The sequence below is a fragment of the Vitis riparia genome, chromosome 4, assembly GCF_004353265.1.
Source record: "Vitis riparia cultivar Riparia Gloire de Montpellier isolate 1030 chromosome 4, EGFV_Vit.rip_1.0, whole genome shotgun sequence".
NCBI classification, from domain to species: domain Eukaryota; kingdom Viridiplantae; phylum Streptophyta; class Magnoliopsida; order Vitales; family Vitaceae; genus Vitis; species Vitis riparia.
Window position 1 is genome coordinate 8,330,731 of NC_048434.1, and position 16,399 is coordinate 8,347,129.

At 36.1% G+C, this 16,399-nt stretch overlaps 1 protein-coding gene across 1 annotated transcript; it reads left to right on the plus strand.

Moving 5' to 3' along the window:
* Positions 1–353: 353 nt before the first annotated feature.
* On the plus strand, positions 354–5,796 carry LOC117913207 (glutamate receptor 2.7-like). The gene is made up of 5 exons (XM_034828173.1): positions 354–564; positions 2,510–3,825; positions 4,020–4,332; positions 4,618–5,015; positions 5,083–5,796. The coding sequence occupies exons 1-5, from the start codon at positions 366–368 to the stop codon at positions 5,794–5,796; spliced, it is 2,940 nt and encodes a 979-aa protein (XP_034684064.1). The 5' UTR covers positions 354–365.
* Positions 5,797–16,399: the final 10,603 nt, after the last annotated feature.

Here is a 16,399-nt window from a genome sequence, read left to right on the forward strand (position 1 = left end):
TATTACGATTCCATTTATTTAAAAAAAATATAAATGATAAAATCAAATTGGGGTCAGAAAATAGGAGTGACTTTCTTCCATTTAAAGGAGTATCAAAGTTCCACGCATCCACGGTTACTCAAGAAGTATTTCGTTTCTATTCACAACAGTCCAATTGGGTCCATTTTGATTACGTTGTAGTGTGGTCTTTCTTGGACGCTTCTGATTCCTACTTTTCAAATTCTAAATACTATAAATAGTATCTTTATCCTCCCAAACATTATGAATCCCAAAGCCTCCCATAAAACTTCATAATGAGAAACAACCTTACCCAACTCCCTTTATCTCTCTTCTGCTGTCTGTCTTTATGGATTTTCTTCATAGAGATGGCCATGGCACAAAACACAACAATACCAGTTAAAGTGGGAGTGGTTCTTGACATGGATACATGGCTGGGGAAGATGGGTTTGAGTTGCATCTCCATGGCACTCTCAGACTTCTATGCTTCTCATGGGCACTACAAGACTAGGCTGATTCCCAAAATCAGAGATTCCAAAAGAGATGTTGTGGGTGCAGCTGCAGCAGGTACTCTCTTTTCATAAAGCTTAGAATATTTATCAATCCATGTAGAAAACAAATGCATTATAGAGACATGGAAGCAAAACTTGAGTCTTTGATTAACTTAATTCACTATAATTTCAGCATTTTCTTTTCTGGCCTCACCTCAATATTAGTTTTTGTTGTGTTAGTAGAAATTTTAATACAAACAAAGTTAGTTTAAGAATACGAAGATAAAACAATCCACACAAAGGTATACGAAGTTTTAACGTGGTTTGACCAACAATGCCTACATCCACAAATAAAGGAGAATCATTCTATTATACCACAAAGAATATTACGAAGGATAGACTCTAATATTAGTTTGTTGCAATTGAAACACTTGTTATTTCCCTTGAACTTTGATTTAGATTTAAATTGACATTTTCTATCATTATTTTTCTTTCCTATTCTCCCTCTACTCACCAAACCTTCACCTAAGCCATCTTTTCTACTCTCGAACACCCTGTTCTTCAACTCCTTTGAGTTCAAGATTGTTCTAACGTCCTTTATGAAAGAGAGTATCTCTACTATACATCATGGTATCCATGAAGTGCTCATAAGAATTCAGTAGGGAACACATCAAAATTATGACTTGGTCTTCATTATTAATTCTAACATCAATGTTCCTCAAATCCATAATAGTTTTATTAAACTTATCAAGATGGTCTTTGATGAATGTATCTTTTGGAGAGTAAACAACCATTTCTTTAAATACAAACGATTTGTAAGAGATTTTGTCATATACAGAATTTATAACTTTAACCATAATTTGACAATTGTATCCTCTTCTACTACCTCACGAAATACCTCATTACTCAAGCATAATAGAACAACATTGTATACTTTCTCCATAAGTTCATGATCCTTCTCTTCATCAAACGTCATTGTTGGTAGAGTCTCTCTACCTTTCAGTGCTTTGGATAATCCATGTTGAACCAATAAGACACCCATCTTAATGCGCCAAAAACTAAAATAATTTCTTTTATCAAACTTCTCAACCTCAAACTTTATCGGCATTCCAAGTTTAATAACCTATGCTCTACACCAGGACACCTAACTGTTGTATTTGGTTCTATACACCTATTGGGTTCATTTGAATAACTTTTATTATTCTATAAGAGAATCTAATAGTATAAAATATTTTATATAATATTCTTTACAAAAAGAAAACTTTATTAATTAGGAATTTGGGACACTTTGTAGTAGTTTTATATTTTCAATATTTAATAGCACCTTCACAATTAAAATGAGGGGATGAGAATTGTTCTCAAACAATTAGATACTTGCAAATATATGTGTAGACACAGGTGTGGGAGATGTTAGGTTTTTGTGAGTTCAGAGAAAAAAAAAATGATAAATGATGTAAATGTTAGTGTTCAACTAAAAGATAGTGATCGAATAAAAGAAAATTATATTTCTTTTTCGGTCAATCGCCATTTGCAAAGAAAATTATATATATATTTTTCTATCAAAGTTCACACCCTTCCTAACATGCTAAAACTGTAGCAAAGGCATTAATTAAGAAAAGTTGTTGAGGAAAAAGAGTGTTGAAGTTGAACCGAGATTAGCATGCCCATCAAAGATGACAAAAAGTCTCGTTAAATTGTAACACGTGTTCTCAACTAGCAACATTTCTTGAATAGGAAGACGTTTCTTTATTAACAACACGAATGGCTCAAAGATGCAAAAAGTCTTCATAAATTTAATTTCCTCTTTGTTTTAAAAGTCAACTCTATCTCTTCGTTACAATAAGAAGATGGATCATTTGTTAACAAATTCTTGTAGTCATGGGAACAAGGGGATCTTGTATTTTCCTTTTTTGTAGCTTGTTTGATTGCCGATAATATAGTAGAAATTGAATGAAACTTTAGAATCATTAAATTTTAATCATAAAGATTGTAATTATCCTTTGATCTGCCGTGAAATTCAGCTCTATATTTATTACAAAATGAGGAAGTTCAAGCCATCATAGGACCAGCATCCTCCCTGCAAGCCAACTTTGTCATTGGTCTCGGAGACAAGGCTCATGTGCCCATCATTTCATTTTCTGCAACTAGTCCTTCTCTTTCTTCGCTCCGGAGTCAATATTTTGTCCAAGCCACACTGAATGACTCAGCACAAGTACCAGCTATAAGGGCAATTGTCCAAGCCTTTGGGTGGAGACAAGTTGTGCTCATTTACTTGGACAACGAGTACGGAAATGGAGTTATACCGTATCTTACTGATGCCTTGCAAGAGGTTGACACCCGTATCTCCTACAGGAGCGTCATTCATCCATTAGCCACAGATGATCAAATCCTCGAAGAGCTTTACAAGTTGATGACAATGCCAACCAGAGTTTTCATTGTACACATGTTTACACCTATAGGCCCACGACTTTTTGTCAGAGCGAACGAGATTGGAATGATGGAAGAAGGTTATGTATGGATTCTAACTGATGGGTTAACTGATATCTTGGGTACTTTGGATCCATCTGTCATTGACTCAATGCAAGGAGTGTTGGGGGTGAAGCCTCATCTTCCAAGATCGAAAAAGCTTGAAAGTTTTAAAATCAGATGGAAAAAGGAAATCCAACAAGAATATCCAACAAATGAAAGCTTTGAGCTGAACATTTTTGGACTCTGGGCTTATGATGCTGCTTGTGGGCTAGCCATGGCAGTTGAAAAACTTGGGGCAACAAACTTCAGATTCCAAAAGTCTAATTTTTCCAGAAATTCAACCGATCTTGATACTGTAGGAGTCTCCTTAATTGGTCCAAATCTTCTCCAATCACTATTATATACTAGATTTAGAGGCCTCAGTGGAGATTTTCAAATTGTTAACAGGCAACTACAGTCATCAGCTTTTCAGGTAGTGAATGTGATCGGCAAGGGAGAAAGAGGGGTTGGATTTTGGACACCAGAGAATGGAACTGTAAGAAAGTTGGAATCTACTTCCAAGCCCAATCTAGGAACAATCGTATGGCCGGGAGAATCTCCCTCCATCCCTAAAGGTTGGGTCCTTCCAACCAATGGGAAGAAGTTGAGAATAGGAGTACCAGTCACCAAGGGTTTTGGTGAATTTGTAAAGGTGACGCGAGATCCTAGTAGTAACGCAACGGAGGTCACTGGATTTTCCATAGCAGTCTTCGATGCAGTGATGGCAGCATTACCATATGCTGTTCCTTATGAGTACATTCCCTTCCAGACGCCTGATGGCAATCCAGCGGGTGATGACAACGATTTGATATATCAAGTATATCTCCAGGTCAGTTGAACTCTTTACCTTTCCTAGCACATAGAGACAACTCTTGGTTGGCTTCAATTATGATGAATTTTGTCAAACTAAAAAGCTATTGCAGTTCCCCGTTGTTGGCTTTTATGTACATAGGAAAAAACCAAACCTGCAGCAAATTTTCCTGTAATGCATAACAGAATGGCCCCATTGTTTATTGTGAACAGAAGTATGATGCTGTGGTGGGAGCTATTACTATTCTAGCGAACAGGTCCTTGTATGTAGACTTTACACTACCTTACACAGAATCTGGGGTGTCAATGGTCGTACCCACTATAGATGAAAGAAAAGAAAATGCATGGGTTTTCTTGAAGCCACTTACTTGGGACCTTTGGGTGACAAGCTTTTGTTTCTTCGTATTCATTGGCTTTGTGATTTGGGTTCTTGAACATCGAGTAAATAAAGACTTCAGAGGGCCTCGTTCATATCAAGTTGGCACCATCTTCTGGTTTTCATTCTCAACATTGGTGTTTGCTCAGAGTAATTTCTCTTCCACCTCGAATTTTATCTAACAATTTATCTACTCATGCAATATTCAAATACAAAGCATAGTGAGCACATCTCAAACACAATCAAAACTAACTTCTAGCATGGCCTGCTTGCTTGTTTCCCATGACTGTAACCTCTATTAATATATATGGACATGCCATACAATATGCAAGTAAATTTCAAGATATTTTTTATGTTTCAGAAATTATATATGTTTGACTTTATATTGATTTTCTGGATTGGATTTTCTTTTTCATTCTTAAATTATGTTAACAGATGAGAGAATTGTCAGCAACTTGGCTCGGATTGTGATGATCGTGTGGTTTTTTGTGGTGCTAATTCTTACTCAAAGTTACACAGCCAGCTTGACTTCAATGTTAACAGTTCGACAACTCAACCCAACTATCACCGATACAAATGAGCTCATAAAGAAGGGGGAGCGTGTAGGTTGCCAATATGGCTCTTTCATTTATGAATTCTTGATCAAGTCGATGAAATTTGAAGAGTCCAAGCTTGTAAACTATAATTCAACAGAAGAACTGGATGAGTTATTTTCAAAAGGTGGAATTGCTGCTGCATTTGATGAAATCCCTTGCATTAAGATTTTCCTTGCAAAATATTGCTCCAAATACACTGCAGTCGGACCAATATACAAGTTTGATGGGTTTGGATTTGTAAGAACTCTCTCTTAACAAGTGTACAAATTTTCATGCAGTGGTTTCTAATTTTTTATCATTTCAGGCCTTTCCAAAGGGTTCACCCCTTGTAGCGGATGTTTCAAGGAAAGTTTTAAGCGTGACCGAGGGAGCTAAAATGTCACAATTTGAGAAGGCATGGTTTGGGCAAATACCCAGTTGTCCAGAGCTCACCAGCTCAGTTTCTTCAAACAGCATCAGCCTTAATAGCTTTTGGGGCCTATTCCTCATTGCTGGAGTCACTTCATTCGTAGCTCTCATCACATGCATCACCATATTCCTTCATGAAAATAGAGAAGCCTTAATAAACTTGAATCCCCCATCTTCCAGATGGAGAAAAATTAAAGCCATGGCGACACTCTTTGATGAGAAAGATCTCAGGTCCCATACCTTTAGAAAAAGTGATCAACTTCCAGACAAGCAGCATCAAGGCCATGGATGCAGTTACAGCCTCGCCAGCTACACCAACTGCCCTCCAAGTCCATCAAGCCTTTTGATCCCAACACACAGCAATTTTGCTTTCTTCAGTGAACAAGGAACGCCGTCTTCTGGACATGGTGATCCAGTCAGTCCAAATCGACCGATGTCTCCACATATATTGTTTGAATATGAGCTTGCTAATATAAATCACGAGCAAATTAACAAGATGCCATGCCCCAAGATCCTCTCCAAGGGCGTGACGATCAATTCACACATCAAGCCCGAAAGCTCAAAGTGCAAATTGAATATTGTTGAGAATAATTCTAGAAGCTTTTCTTAGCCTCACATGTAAAGCACCAGCTCACCAGCTCCACGCTAGATGCAGTAACAACAAAAAGAATTGTGTTGTACACTCTCATATATAAATATATGTAAAAGAAATAAGAGGTTTATTCTGGGCGTTATTTTTTTCATGTTGTTCTTCTATGGACACTACTCTTTGTTTTCTCTCTTAAAAACTCTTCTCTGTTTCTAACTTTTTTTTTTTTAATTCAATCATGATATTAGAGCTTCGTGAGACTAGCGTCACCACTTGCAACTCTAATCATAACTACAGATCTAGCACTGTCGTCTTCCTCTTTTATTAATCTCAACTTCACTCTATCGATCAAGTTGGAAAGAGGTAAATTACCTTATTTGGAGGTCACATATTCTTCCTATTCTTAGAGGTCATGGTATTAATGGTTTTGTTACAGGAATAAAACCTTGCCCGAATGAGTTTATCAGTATTGTAGGTGATTCATTTGGCCTTAATCAAATGATAAATCCATCGGCAAAGACAAGATCAGTTGATCCTTGGATGGATGATTGCTTTAATGTCAGAAGGTATTGCTAGTCAGATTGTAGGTTGTACCACTTCTCAACAAGTTTGGGTAGCTCTAGAGCATTTTTTTGCCTCACTTTCGAAGGCAAGATTACTTCAGTAGAGAATGCAAATGCAGACAACCAAAAAAGGCTCTATCTTAATAACTGATTACATTAGCAAAATCAAGTCTATTGTAGACAATCTAGCGGCGTCTGGAGTACTTCTTACTGATGAAGACTTAAATGAATTTATTGGTTGGCGTTAGAGCAGAATGTGATCCAGTAGTTGTCACTATTACAGTATGACCAGAACTCTTCACTCTACCAGAAGTGTGTGCACTGTTGTAGAATCATGAAACTTGTATTGAGCAGCTGAATTCTTGCACACAAATTGATATCCAAAATGTCTCTACCAATTTTACAGTAGCTGGTGCTTTTGAGGGTTGTCGTGGCTCTAGAAATACTCATGGGAATGACAAGGCACATACTGGAGGTTGTAACAATTTCATGGCAGTCAAAATTTTGTTTGAGGGCGTGGTGGTTGTGGCAAAGGTAATGGATCTTGCCCAACTTACCAAGTTTGTGTTCGATAAGGACACATTGCTACAAGTTGTTAATATAGATTTGATCAAGCTTTTCAATCTCCATAAAGCAATTCCTTAGCTACTATGGTTACCCTTCCTAATACAGTAGTGGATCCTTCTTAGTATTTTGACAATGGTGCATCAACCCATGTGACCAATAATCCAGAAAGCTTGAGCTTCAAATCTGATTATCATGGTCATGATAAGGTTATTGTGGGCAATGGTCAAGGTTTGTGCATTCAAAATGTTGGTTATTCTTTTCTACCTTCTTTTTTCAAAACCTTGCTTCTCATAAATATTTTGCATTGTCCAAAAATTACTAAAAATCTCTTAAGCATTTCTATGTTCACTAGAGAAAATAATGTTTATGTTGAGTTTCACCAGAATCATTCCTTTGTGAAAGACAAGAGCTCAAGGAATGTTCTACTCCACAAATCAATTAAAGATGGCCTTTATCATCTAATACCACCTCAGAATCCTCTAGTCCATTATGTTTCTAGTTTGGCAATAGTCACTCCAACGGATAAGTCATTTTTTGCCCATGTTTCCCTATTGATAGTCGCACTTTCAGTCCATGTTTCTCTATTATATTCATTTTATCGATGGCTATATTCAATTTACCTGGATTTATCCATTGAAATCTAAATCTAATGCTATGAATGTCTTTCTTCTTTTCGTAGTGTTTGTTGAAAATCAATTCAACTTATCTATTAAAGCCTTACAATCTGACTGGGGTGAGGAGTATTGGCATTTTCTTCCTATTCTTCCTATTCTTCAACATGGTCATGCTGAGCGTAAACATCGACATGTAGTTGAGTGTGGTCTCACTTTATTAGTACAGGCACAATTACCTCTCCATTTCTAGTGGAAAGCTTTTCATATTGCCACCTTTGTTATCAATAGGTTGCCCACACCTGTTCTCCATATCAAAAACTTTTTATCACTCTTTCTGTTTATGCTTTCCTCAAAACTTTTGGTTGCACTTGTTTTCCCAACCTTTGTGCTTATAATACCCATAAGTTTACTTTTCACACTAAGAAGTGTGTATTCATTGGGTATAATGATATTTACAAAGGGTATAAATGTCTTAATTGATTCTTTTGGTCGTGTTTATATTAGCCCCCATGTTATTTTTAATGAAATTAACTTCTTTTTTTCCTCTAATTCTCAATTTTAGCATCATCATATCAATGTGTCTACTATTTTTCCCTTCTTCTCTTTACCTATACTCTCTTCACCCACCTCCCATATTGCTCTTGGGTCTTTTTCTCTAAGCTTTCCCTTGATTAATCATGGTGTAGGCCAAGTTTTCCTAGTTTTCACTACTTCTTCACCTTGTCTTCCTATTTCCCATGTATATCTTAGCCCATCTCTCCCCTCTCCCACCTCATCCTCTTCTGTAACTTCTCACTCCCTTCTTCCATCCCTTGTGTCGCCATATCTTTTGTCTAATTTCCATTATATGAAAATTCGTTCCAAGTCAAGCATATTTAAACCCAAACTTCCCTACCTCACTACATTTCTTGCTTTTTCCTCTTCACCTAAACCTTATTCTATTATCGAGGCCTTATCTCATCCTCTGTGGAAGCAAGCTATGCAGTCATAATTTAATGCCTTAACTTAGACCAAACTTGGTCTCTTCTTTCTTACTCTCCTTAGATGAAAGTCATTGGGAATAAGTGGGTTTATTAGTTGAAGCTTAATCTGGATGGTTCTATCCAATGCAACAAGGCAAGGCTTGTGGCAAAGGGGTTTCATCAAACACCTGGGGTTGACTTCTTTGCCACTTTCATCCCTGTCATCAAGCCTTTTACCATTTGCATTACCTTAAGCCTTGTTGTTACTCATGGTTGGGACATTTAACAGTGGGATGTCAACAATGCTTTCTTTCATGAATAGCTCTAAGAATTAGTTTTTATACAACAATTGAAGGGATTTGTTGATGTCACTAAGCCCACCCATGAATAAGTTTGTGGTCAATAAGGACATATTGCTATAAACTATTACTACAAATTTGATTAGGTTTTTCAATCTTCATAAATTAATTCTTTAGCTGCTATGGTTACCCTTCCTAATACAGTAATAGATCCTTCTTGGTACTTTGACAATGGTGCATCAACCCATGTGACCAATAATCCAAACAACTTGAGCTTTAAATCTAATTATCATGGTCATGATAAAGTTATTGTGGGCAATGGTCAAGGCTTGTGCATTCAAAATGTTGGTTATTCTTCTCTACCTTCTTTTTTCAAAACCTTGCATCTCATAAAAATTTTGCATTGTCTAAAAATTACTACAAAATCTTAATCATTTCTATGTTCATTATTGATAATAGTGTTTATGTTGAATTTCACCAGAATCATTGCTTTGTGAAAGACATGAGCTTGAGTAATGTTCTACTCCATGAATCAATTAAAGATGGCCTTTTTCGTCTGATACCACCTCAAAATCCTCTAGTCCATTTTGTTTCTAGTTCTGTCATAGTCACTCCAAGGGATACTTCATTTTCTGCCCATGTTTCCCTAATGATATCACACTTTCAGTCCAATTTTAGTGTTTGTTAAATATAATAAACTTGATGTCTAGCACTAGAGGTTGGGTCACCCATCTCTCCATGTACTTGAGTCTATTTTAATGTCTTGTAATGTCGCTTCCTTGCATAATGAAAGCTTATCTCCAAGTTTGTATAATTCTTGTTAGTTTGGAAAAAAAATCATGCTCTTCATTTTTTCCCAACTTCGATACAATAATTGGTTCACATTGATTTGTGGGGGCCTTCTCCTATCAAGTTTAGTGTTGGTTTTCTCTATTGTTTTCATATTTATTGATGGTTATACTCGCTTTACTTGGATTTATCCATTGAAAGCTAAATTTGATGCTCTAAATGTCTTTCTTCTTTTCAAAGTGTTTGTTGAAAAACAATTCAGCTTGTCTATTAAAGCCTTACAATCCTACTAGGGTGAGGAGTACTAACCTTTTCTTCCTATTCTTCTTGAACATGGAATTCATTTTTGCCATCCTTGCCCACATGTGCTCTAACAACATGGTTGTGTTGAGCGTAAACATCGACATGTAGTTGAGTGTGGTCTCACTTTATTAGCACAGGCATAGCTACCTCTCCATTTCTAGTGGTAAGCTTTTCATATTGCCACATTTCTCATCAATAGGCTACCCACACCTGTTCTCCACATGTCTTCTCCATATTAAGAACTCTTTAGCACCCTTCTTGATTATGCTCTCCTCAAAACTTTTAGTTGCACTTGTTTTCCCAACCTCTATGCTTATAACACCCATAAGTTTGCTTTTCACATTAAGAAGTGTGTATTAATTGGTATAGTGATGTTTACAAGGGATACAAATGTCTCAATTGATTCTTCTGGTCGTGTTTATATTACCCTTATCTCGTTTTTAATGAAACCGAGTTCCTTTTTTCCTCTAATTCTTAGTTTTAGCATCGTCATATCAATGTGTCTATTGATTTTCCCTTCTTCCCTTTACTTGTACTATCTCCGCCCACCTCCCATACTACTCTTGGGTCTCCTTCTCCAAGTTTTTCCTTGATCAATCTTAGTGTAGGCTAGGTTTCCTTAGTTTTTACTGCTTCTTCACCTTGTCTTCCTACTTCCCATGTATTTCTTAGCCCAACTCTCTCTTCTCTTACTCCACCATCTTTTATAACTTCTCTTTCCCTTCTTCCACCCCTTGTGTTGCTATCTTTTTCGTGTAATTCCCATCATATGCAAATTTGTTCCAAGTCAGGCATATTTAAACCTAAACTTTCCCACCTCCCACATTTCCTGCTTTTTCCTCTTTGCTTAAACCTTCTTTTGTTATTGAGGCCTTATCTCATCCTCTATGGAAGCAAGCTATGCAGTTAGAATTTGATGCTTTAACTCGAAATCAAACTTGGTTTCTTCTTTCTTACTCTCTTTAGATGAAATTCATTATGAGGAAGTGGGTTTTTAAGTTGAAGCTTAATTTGGATGGTTCTGTCCAGTGCGACAAGGCAAGGCTTGTGGCAAAGGGGTTTCATCAAATACCTAGGGTTGACTTCTTTACCATTTTCATCCCTATCATCAAGCCTTCCACCCTTCACATTACCTTAAGCCTTGTTGTTACTCATGGTTGGGACATTCAACAATGGGTTGTCAATAATGTTTTCTTTCATGGGTGGCTCATTGAATTAGTTTTTACATAGCAACTGAAAGGGTTTGTTGATGTCACTAAGCCCACCCATGTTTGTCAACTTCAAAAAGCTTTGTATGGCCTTAAACAAGCCCCCTTGTGCTTGGTATGAACATTTGTGGAATTATCTTGTTCAATTTAGTTTTCGGAACTCCCAAGTTGACACATCCTTGTTCATTCTTCACAAGGGCTCCCTATTGATTCTCTTTCTTGTTTATGTGATTACTACCAAAAAGTGCTATTTTGTAGACCTAATTATAATGGTTTTAAGCACCTTTGTGTAGTAATCATATTCATTTAACCCAATTAATTCATTAAGGTCCTTAGTAATTGGTTTTAACCATTTTGTGGCAAGTTTATATGTTTTTATTAGCTTATGAATCAATTCAAGCATGCCAAATGATGGAGGAGCTAATTGGACAAGTTAAAGCAAGGATTTTGGAAGTTTACAGGCTTGAATTTCAAGTGGAAACACGAGCACAAGCAAAGAGAATGCAAAGAGGAAAAACAAGCAAAGTGAAGAGGAAAACAGAGGACAGCAGCTGCAGTTTTCTCTCGAACTTTTGGAGCACTTCCCGAAGTCCATTTTCTACATGCTATATACCATTTCAAAGCTCAGGAAGTCAAGAATCCAACGCTTCAAACCGTGTACAATTTGGAGCTGAAATGAGGAAGATATGGCCTTCGGAAGACAACTGCATCAAATCTTGTGAAAATTTCGCAAGGTGAATTTCTCCTTGCGAAATTTCGCAAGGAGAAATTCACATTGCGAAAATGCCAAATCTCCTCTGTTTCTCCACGCACGCACCACCGACTTTTGAGATATTTTTAGCTTGATATTTTCTCATGTAAATTCCTTTTGTAACCTTGTATTCAGCCATCATAAGGCTTTATCTTGTAATTTTGCTATATATAGAGGTGCACAACACCTCCAAAGATGGAGATTGAAAAATGGACGGATGGGGTGATCGATCCTTTGTAGATTAAATTAGAAATATATAAAGCTCCGTTTTTCTTCTTTTCTCTTTTCTTTCTCATTTTCTTAGTAGCCAAACAGCCTCTGAGGACTTTTCCTCAGAGGAGGATGGTTGGCTAAAACCTTTAAGTTTCTCAAAGTATGGATGTTATGTGATGGCTTGGATGCAATCCCATGGAAATTTCTCGCACCCGGAAGGTAAGGTAGTCGTTTTTCATTAATGGTTCATTAATGCAAAGTTGGGTTTTTATTTCCTTTAGACAACTTCCAACGGCCAATACTTGATAAGCTTTTGGATTTCTATCCATTAGTTATCTCCTACGAGCTATTGGAAGGTGAGGTTTTCAATTCCAAGTTTTGCATTAATCCATTAGAACCAATTTCAATGGCCATTGAAAGGTGAGTTTATCACCTAGAATGACTTTGAGTTGCCAATATTTGGTAAGCTTTTGGCTTTAGACCATTAGTTATCTCTTACGAGCCATTCAAAGGAAGTCTAAGGTAAATAACCATTGATGAAATTCACTACCATCTGTTTTGCCATTTTAAAGGATTAAAACTTGATTTGCTAAATCCATACCGGTTCGGGAAGCAAGCATCACCATAGTTGCAACCCCAACGCGAGGAGCCTATCCTGAGATTTCCAATTTGCATAAGAGCCAAAGCATAGCTATCCTATCTTTGAGAAACTTGTTTTTACACCCTTTTATTTTAATCTTTAATGTTAGCTTAGATTAGTTTAAATCTCTCTAAAACATTTTCATCTTCTTTTAAAAGCTAACATCCATAAGAAAATCACCTATTTTCCTAATTTGAATATCACTCGTGTTTGCGAAAACCCTTCCCAGTGAACGATCCTAGAACCACTATGCTATAGTAGCTTGGCTACTTTAGTAATAGTATTTAAGGTATAAATTTTGTTGATACGCCTTTAAAGCTAAGCTACCATGAGTCGCATCATTATGTTAACAACATCCTTGTCACCAATAGTCATCCCTCTATCATCAACACTCTCATTGATTATCTGCATCAACAGTTCTCTTTGGAACCACTTGGCTCTCTCCATTATTTTCTTAGTATCCAAGCTCTTCAGACATCTTTTATCCTTCACTTATGCCAATCCTGATACATCCATGATTTATTGCAACACAGCAAAATGTTTGGTGCCAAGCCTGCTTCCACTCCAACCAGCCTTGGATGAAAATTGAGTTGTACTAATAGTGTTCTTTTTAATAATCTTACTTTTTACCATAGTACCATCGATGTTTTCCAATATGTCACCATCACCAGGCCTAAACTTGCTTATATTGTCAATAAACGTAGTTAATATCTTCAGTAACCTACTCTGTTTCACTAGCAAGCTTGCAAACATGTACTATGTCATCTAAAAGACACTTCCACTTTTGGTCTTTTCTTTCACCCAACTTCTTTTCTTAATCTCATTGCCTATTTAGATGTTGATTGGGAGAGTGATACTGATGATCAACGTTCCATTAGTGGCCATTGCATTTTTTTATTTTTTATTTTTATGCAACTTTGATTTCATGGGCTTCCAAAAAACAAAGAATTGTAGCTCAGTCAAGCATTAAGTTTGAATATAAAGCTTTAGCTCACGTATTAGTAGAAGTCACTTGGTTGCAATCCCTATTACATGAGTTAGGCATATCACTACCACAAAGTGCAGTTGTCTGGTGTGACAATCTTGGAGCAACAACTTTGGCTAAGAATCTCGTGTATTCTTGGATGAAACATATAGAAATTGATGTACACTTCATATTGGAGAAGGTGGCTCATAAAAAACTTGAAGTGAGATTTGTACCCACTGTTGATCAAATTGCTAATGTGCTCATAAAACCAATTTCACAAACTTGATTTGAAATACTAAGGTCCAAGCTTGTTGTGTGTGACTGATAGTTGCGCTTGTGGGGGAGTAATGAGAATAATTCTAGAAGTTTCTCTTAGCCTCACATGTAAAGCACCAACTCACCAGCTCAACACCATATGTAGTTACAACAGAAATAATTAGGTTGTACATTCTCATATATAAATATATTTAAAAGAAATAAGAGGTTTATTATGGGCATTACATTTTTCATTCTTTTCTCCTTTGCACACTACTCTATGTTTTTTCTCTTAAAAACTCTTCTCTATTTCTATATGTTTGGAATTCAATAGAACATTTGTCTTATAATTTAGAAGTTACCAGTTACCAAATTCCTATTCAAAGTAGTGGAACAAAATTCTATAATCTTCAAATCTCAACTTTAAAGCTAACACATCAACCAAAGTTATTATCCAAACAACTTCAAACTTAAACTATTCAAAAAGGCATTAAATTCTAACTTTTAAACAATGTCCAAAAAATAAGATTTAAACCAAAAGTCTTAATAATGTCAAAATCTCATCCTAACCATCACTCCTCACCCGAACTGAGACTGTTTGAAAAATTGTTAGCGAAAAGGAATGAGCTCAAAACCTAATAAGGAATATTAATACAATTTCATAGATCAAATATTTTTAATTATGATTGCAAATAGGATATATATAATATATATAATCTTTTTCACAAAAACTTTTGAGTTTAAACATGCTAATACATTCAAAACTTCTAAACCAAACATTTTCGTATTTATGTCAAAACAATTTCATATCAAGTCTAAATTAAATACATTTAAAATATTTTTACTTTGGTTGTCATATATCAAATGTTATCCAGTCAGATTGGACTTTATAAATGGGTGGCTAACCTCAAATTTGTTCCTTTTAAGGTGGGTGGAACCAAACACTGAAAAAACTGAAAGTCCCATAGAAAACACTTAAGGGGGGCAAGGTGAATGGGTGATTTAAAAAATTTCAAAAAGATTTATAAGTTATGCCCATGTTTTTTTACCCTAAGAAAGTTCAAGGATGTCCTGGATATCCAAAAAGGAATCACAAGTCTTTACTTATAAAAAACTAATTTTTATATTTAATTGATACCCTATGATTAGTTAGGGATAAAATAATATAATTATTAATATCCAAGAGTATCCTGAGAGATGTTAAGGATAATAATAATTGGTTATAGGGATAACTACCATAACCACTAAGATAACCACACTAACAAACTAACCAATCAATCAAAGATATGCAATGAAACACAAGATTTTTACGTGGAAAAGCCCCCACACTAACCATGCAGATAGAAAACCACAAGGTTTAAGACTGCTAATCTAAATCCACTATTCAAAATCAAATTACACAAATTTACCTGGCCCCTTTTCCTTGAAGACTTACTCTCTAGTACCTACAACTTGATTCATGTCCATGACGCAACAACCTCCTACTACTCCTTAGTAGATTCTTTAACCACTTCAAAAGGACTATGGTTTTCAACTTAATAATCAAATAATCAATCTTTGAAATGAGAGAACAAGAATGGTGTGACACTTTAGGCTTTCTTTGAAGAAGACCCTCTTTAAAGAAAATAATCTATCTCCAATTTCTTTTCCAAATCCCTTAACTCTCAAGGGGTTAAAAATAGGTATTTATAGGAAATTAAGTGTTAGCCCAAGGGTTCTCCTAATCAGATTTTGATGATAACAAACTATGGTTAAGTGACTAATTGGTTTGAATTGTAAAGAATCTCAGGTATAAATTTGAAAATTCATCAAATGACCAAATGGATACAAGATCGAGACATTTGGAAGACTTTTAATCATAGGAAACAAATATAAGATGAATGCATGGGTGCACTTAGGTTTTACATATCTTTTCATGCATTTTTGGAAAACCCGATTTATTCTTTAAAGTCACAATTTCATTAAAACCCGAGTTTTATCAAATTTACCTTAGGCAAAACGTTTCAAAATTGGCATATTAATTTACCTAAAGACCTTACCTAAGTGTTAGAAAAGAAAAGAACTGGAAAAAATAGGTTTTCGGGGCCAAGAGGCTGAACCGGTTGAGGCACTAGACAACCGGCTCAACCGGCCAGGGAACTGGTCGACTGGTTTCCCTTGTCTGATCGAGGTCTGGTCAAGGAGTGTTAAAAACACTATCTCTCATCCAGTAGCTTTCCCTTCCCGGTCAAGGTATGCTCCTTTCCGGTCGACCTTTGATTGAGGTCTGGTCGAGGCAATGGTAACCTACCAAAGCATTAAATGCTTCAACGACTAGTGAACCGATCGACCTCCAACTCGACTAGTTGAGGCTGCTTTTTCTTTTTCTTGGCTCCTGAGGTTAGAAACCTATAAATTGAGAGCTCCATTTCCTTTATGACATAGAGAAAACTTGCATTCAATTGTCTACACACTTGTTCTTGCCTTAAAAGCTCTCATTTCTTTCTTGGTGCA

Excerpts from the sequence above, each read along its gene's own strand:
- LOC117913207 (XM_034828173.1), top strand. The coding sequence starts at position 366 with ATGGCCATGGCACAAAACACAACAATACCAGTTAAAGTGGGAGTGGTT. Across the intron at positions 565-2,509 it reads TGTGGGTGCAGCTGCAGCAG|CTCTATATTTATTACAAAAT; the intron begins GTACTCTCTTTT and ends CGTGAAATTCAG. Across the intron at positions 3,826-4,019 it reads TATATCAAGTATATCTCCAG|AAGTATGATGCTGTGGTGGG; the intron begins GTCAGTTGAACT and ends TATTGTGAACAG.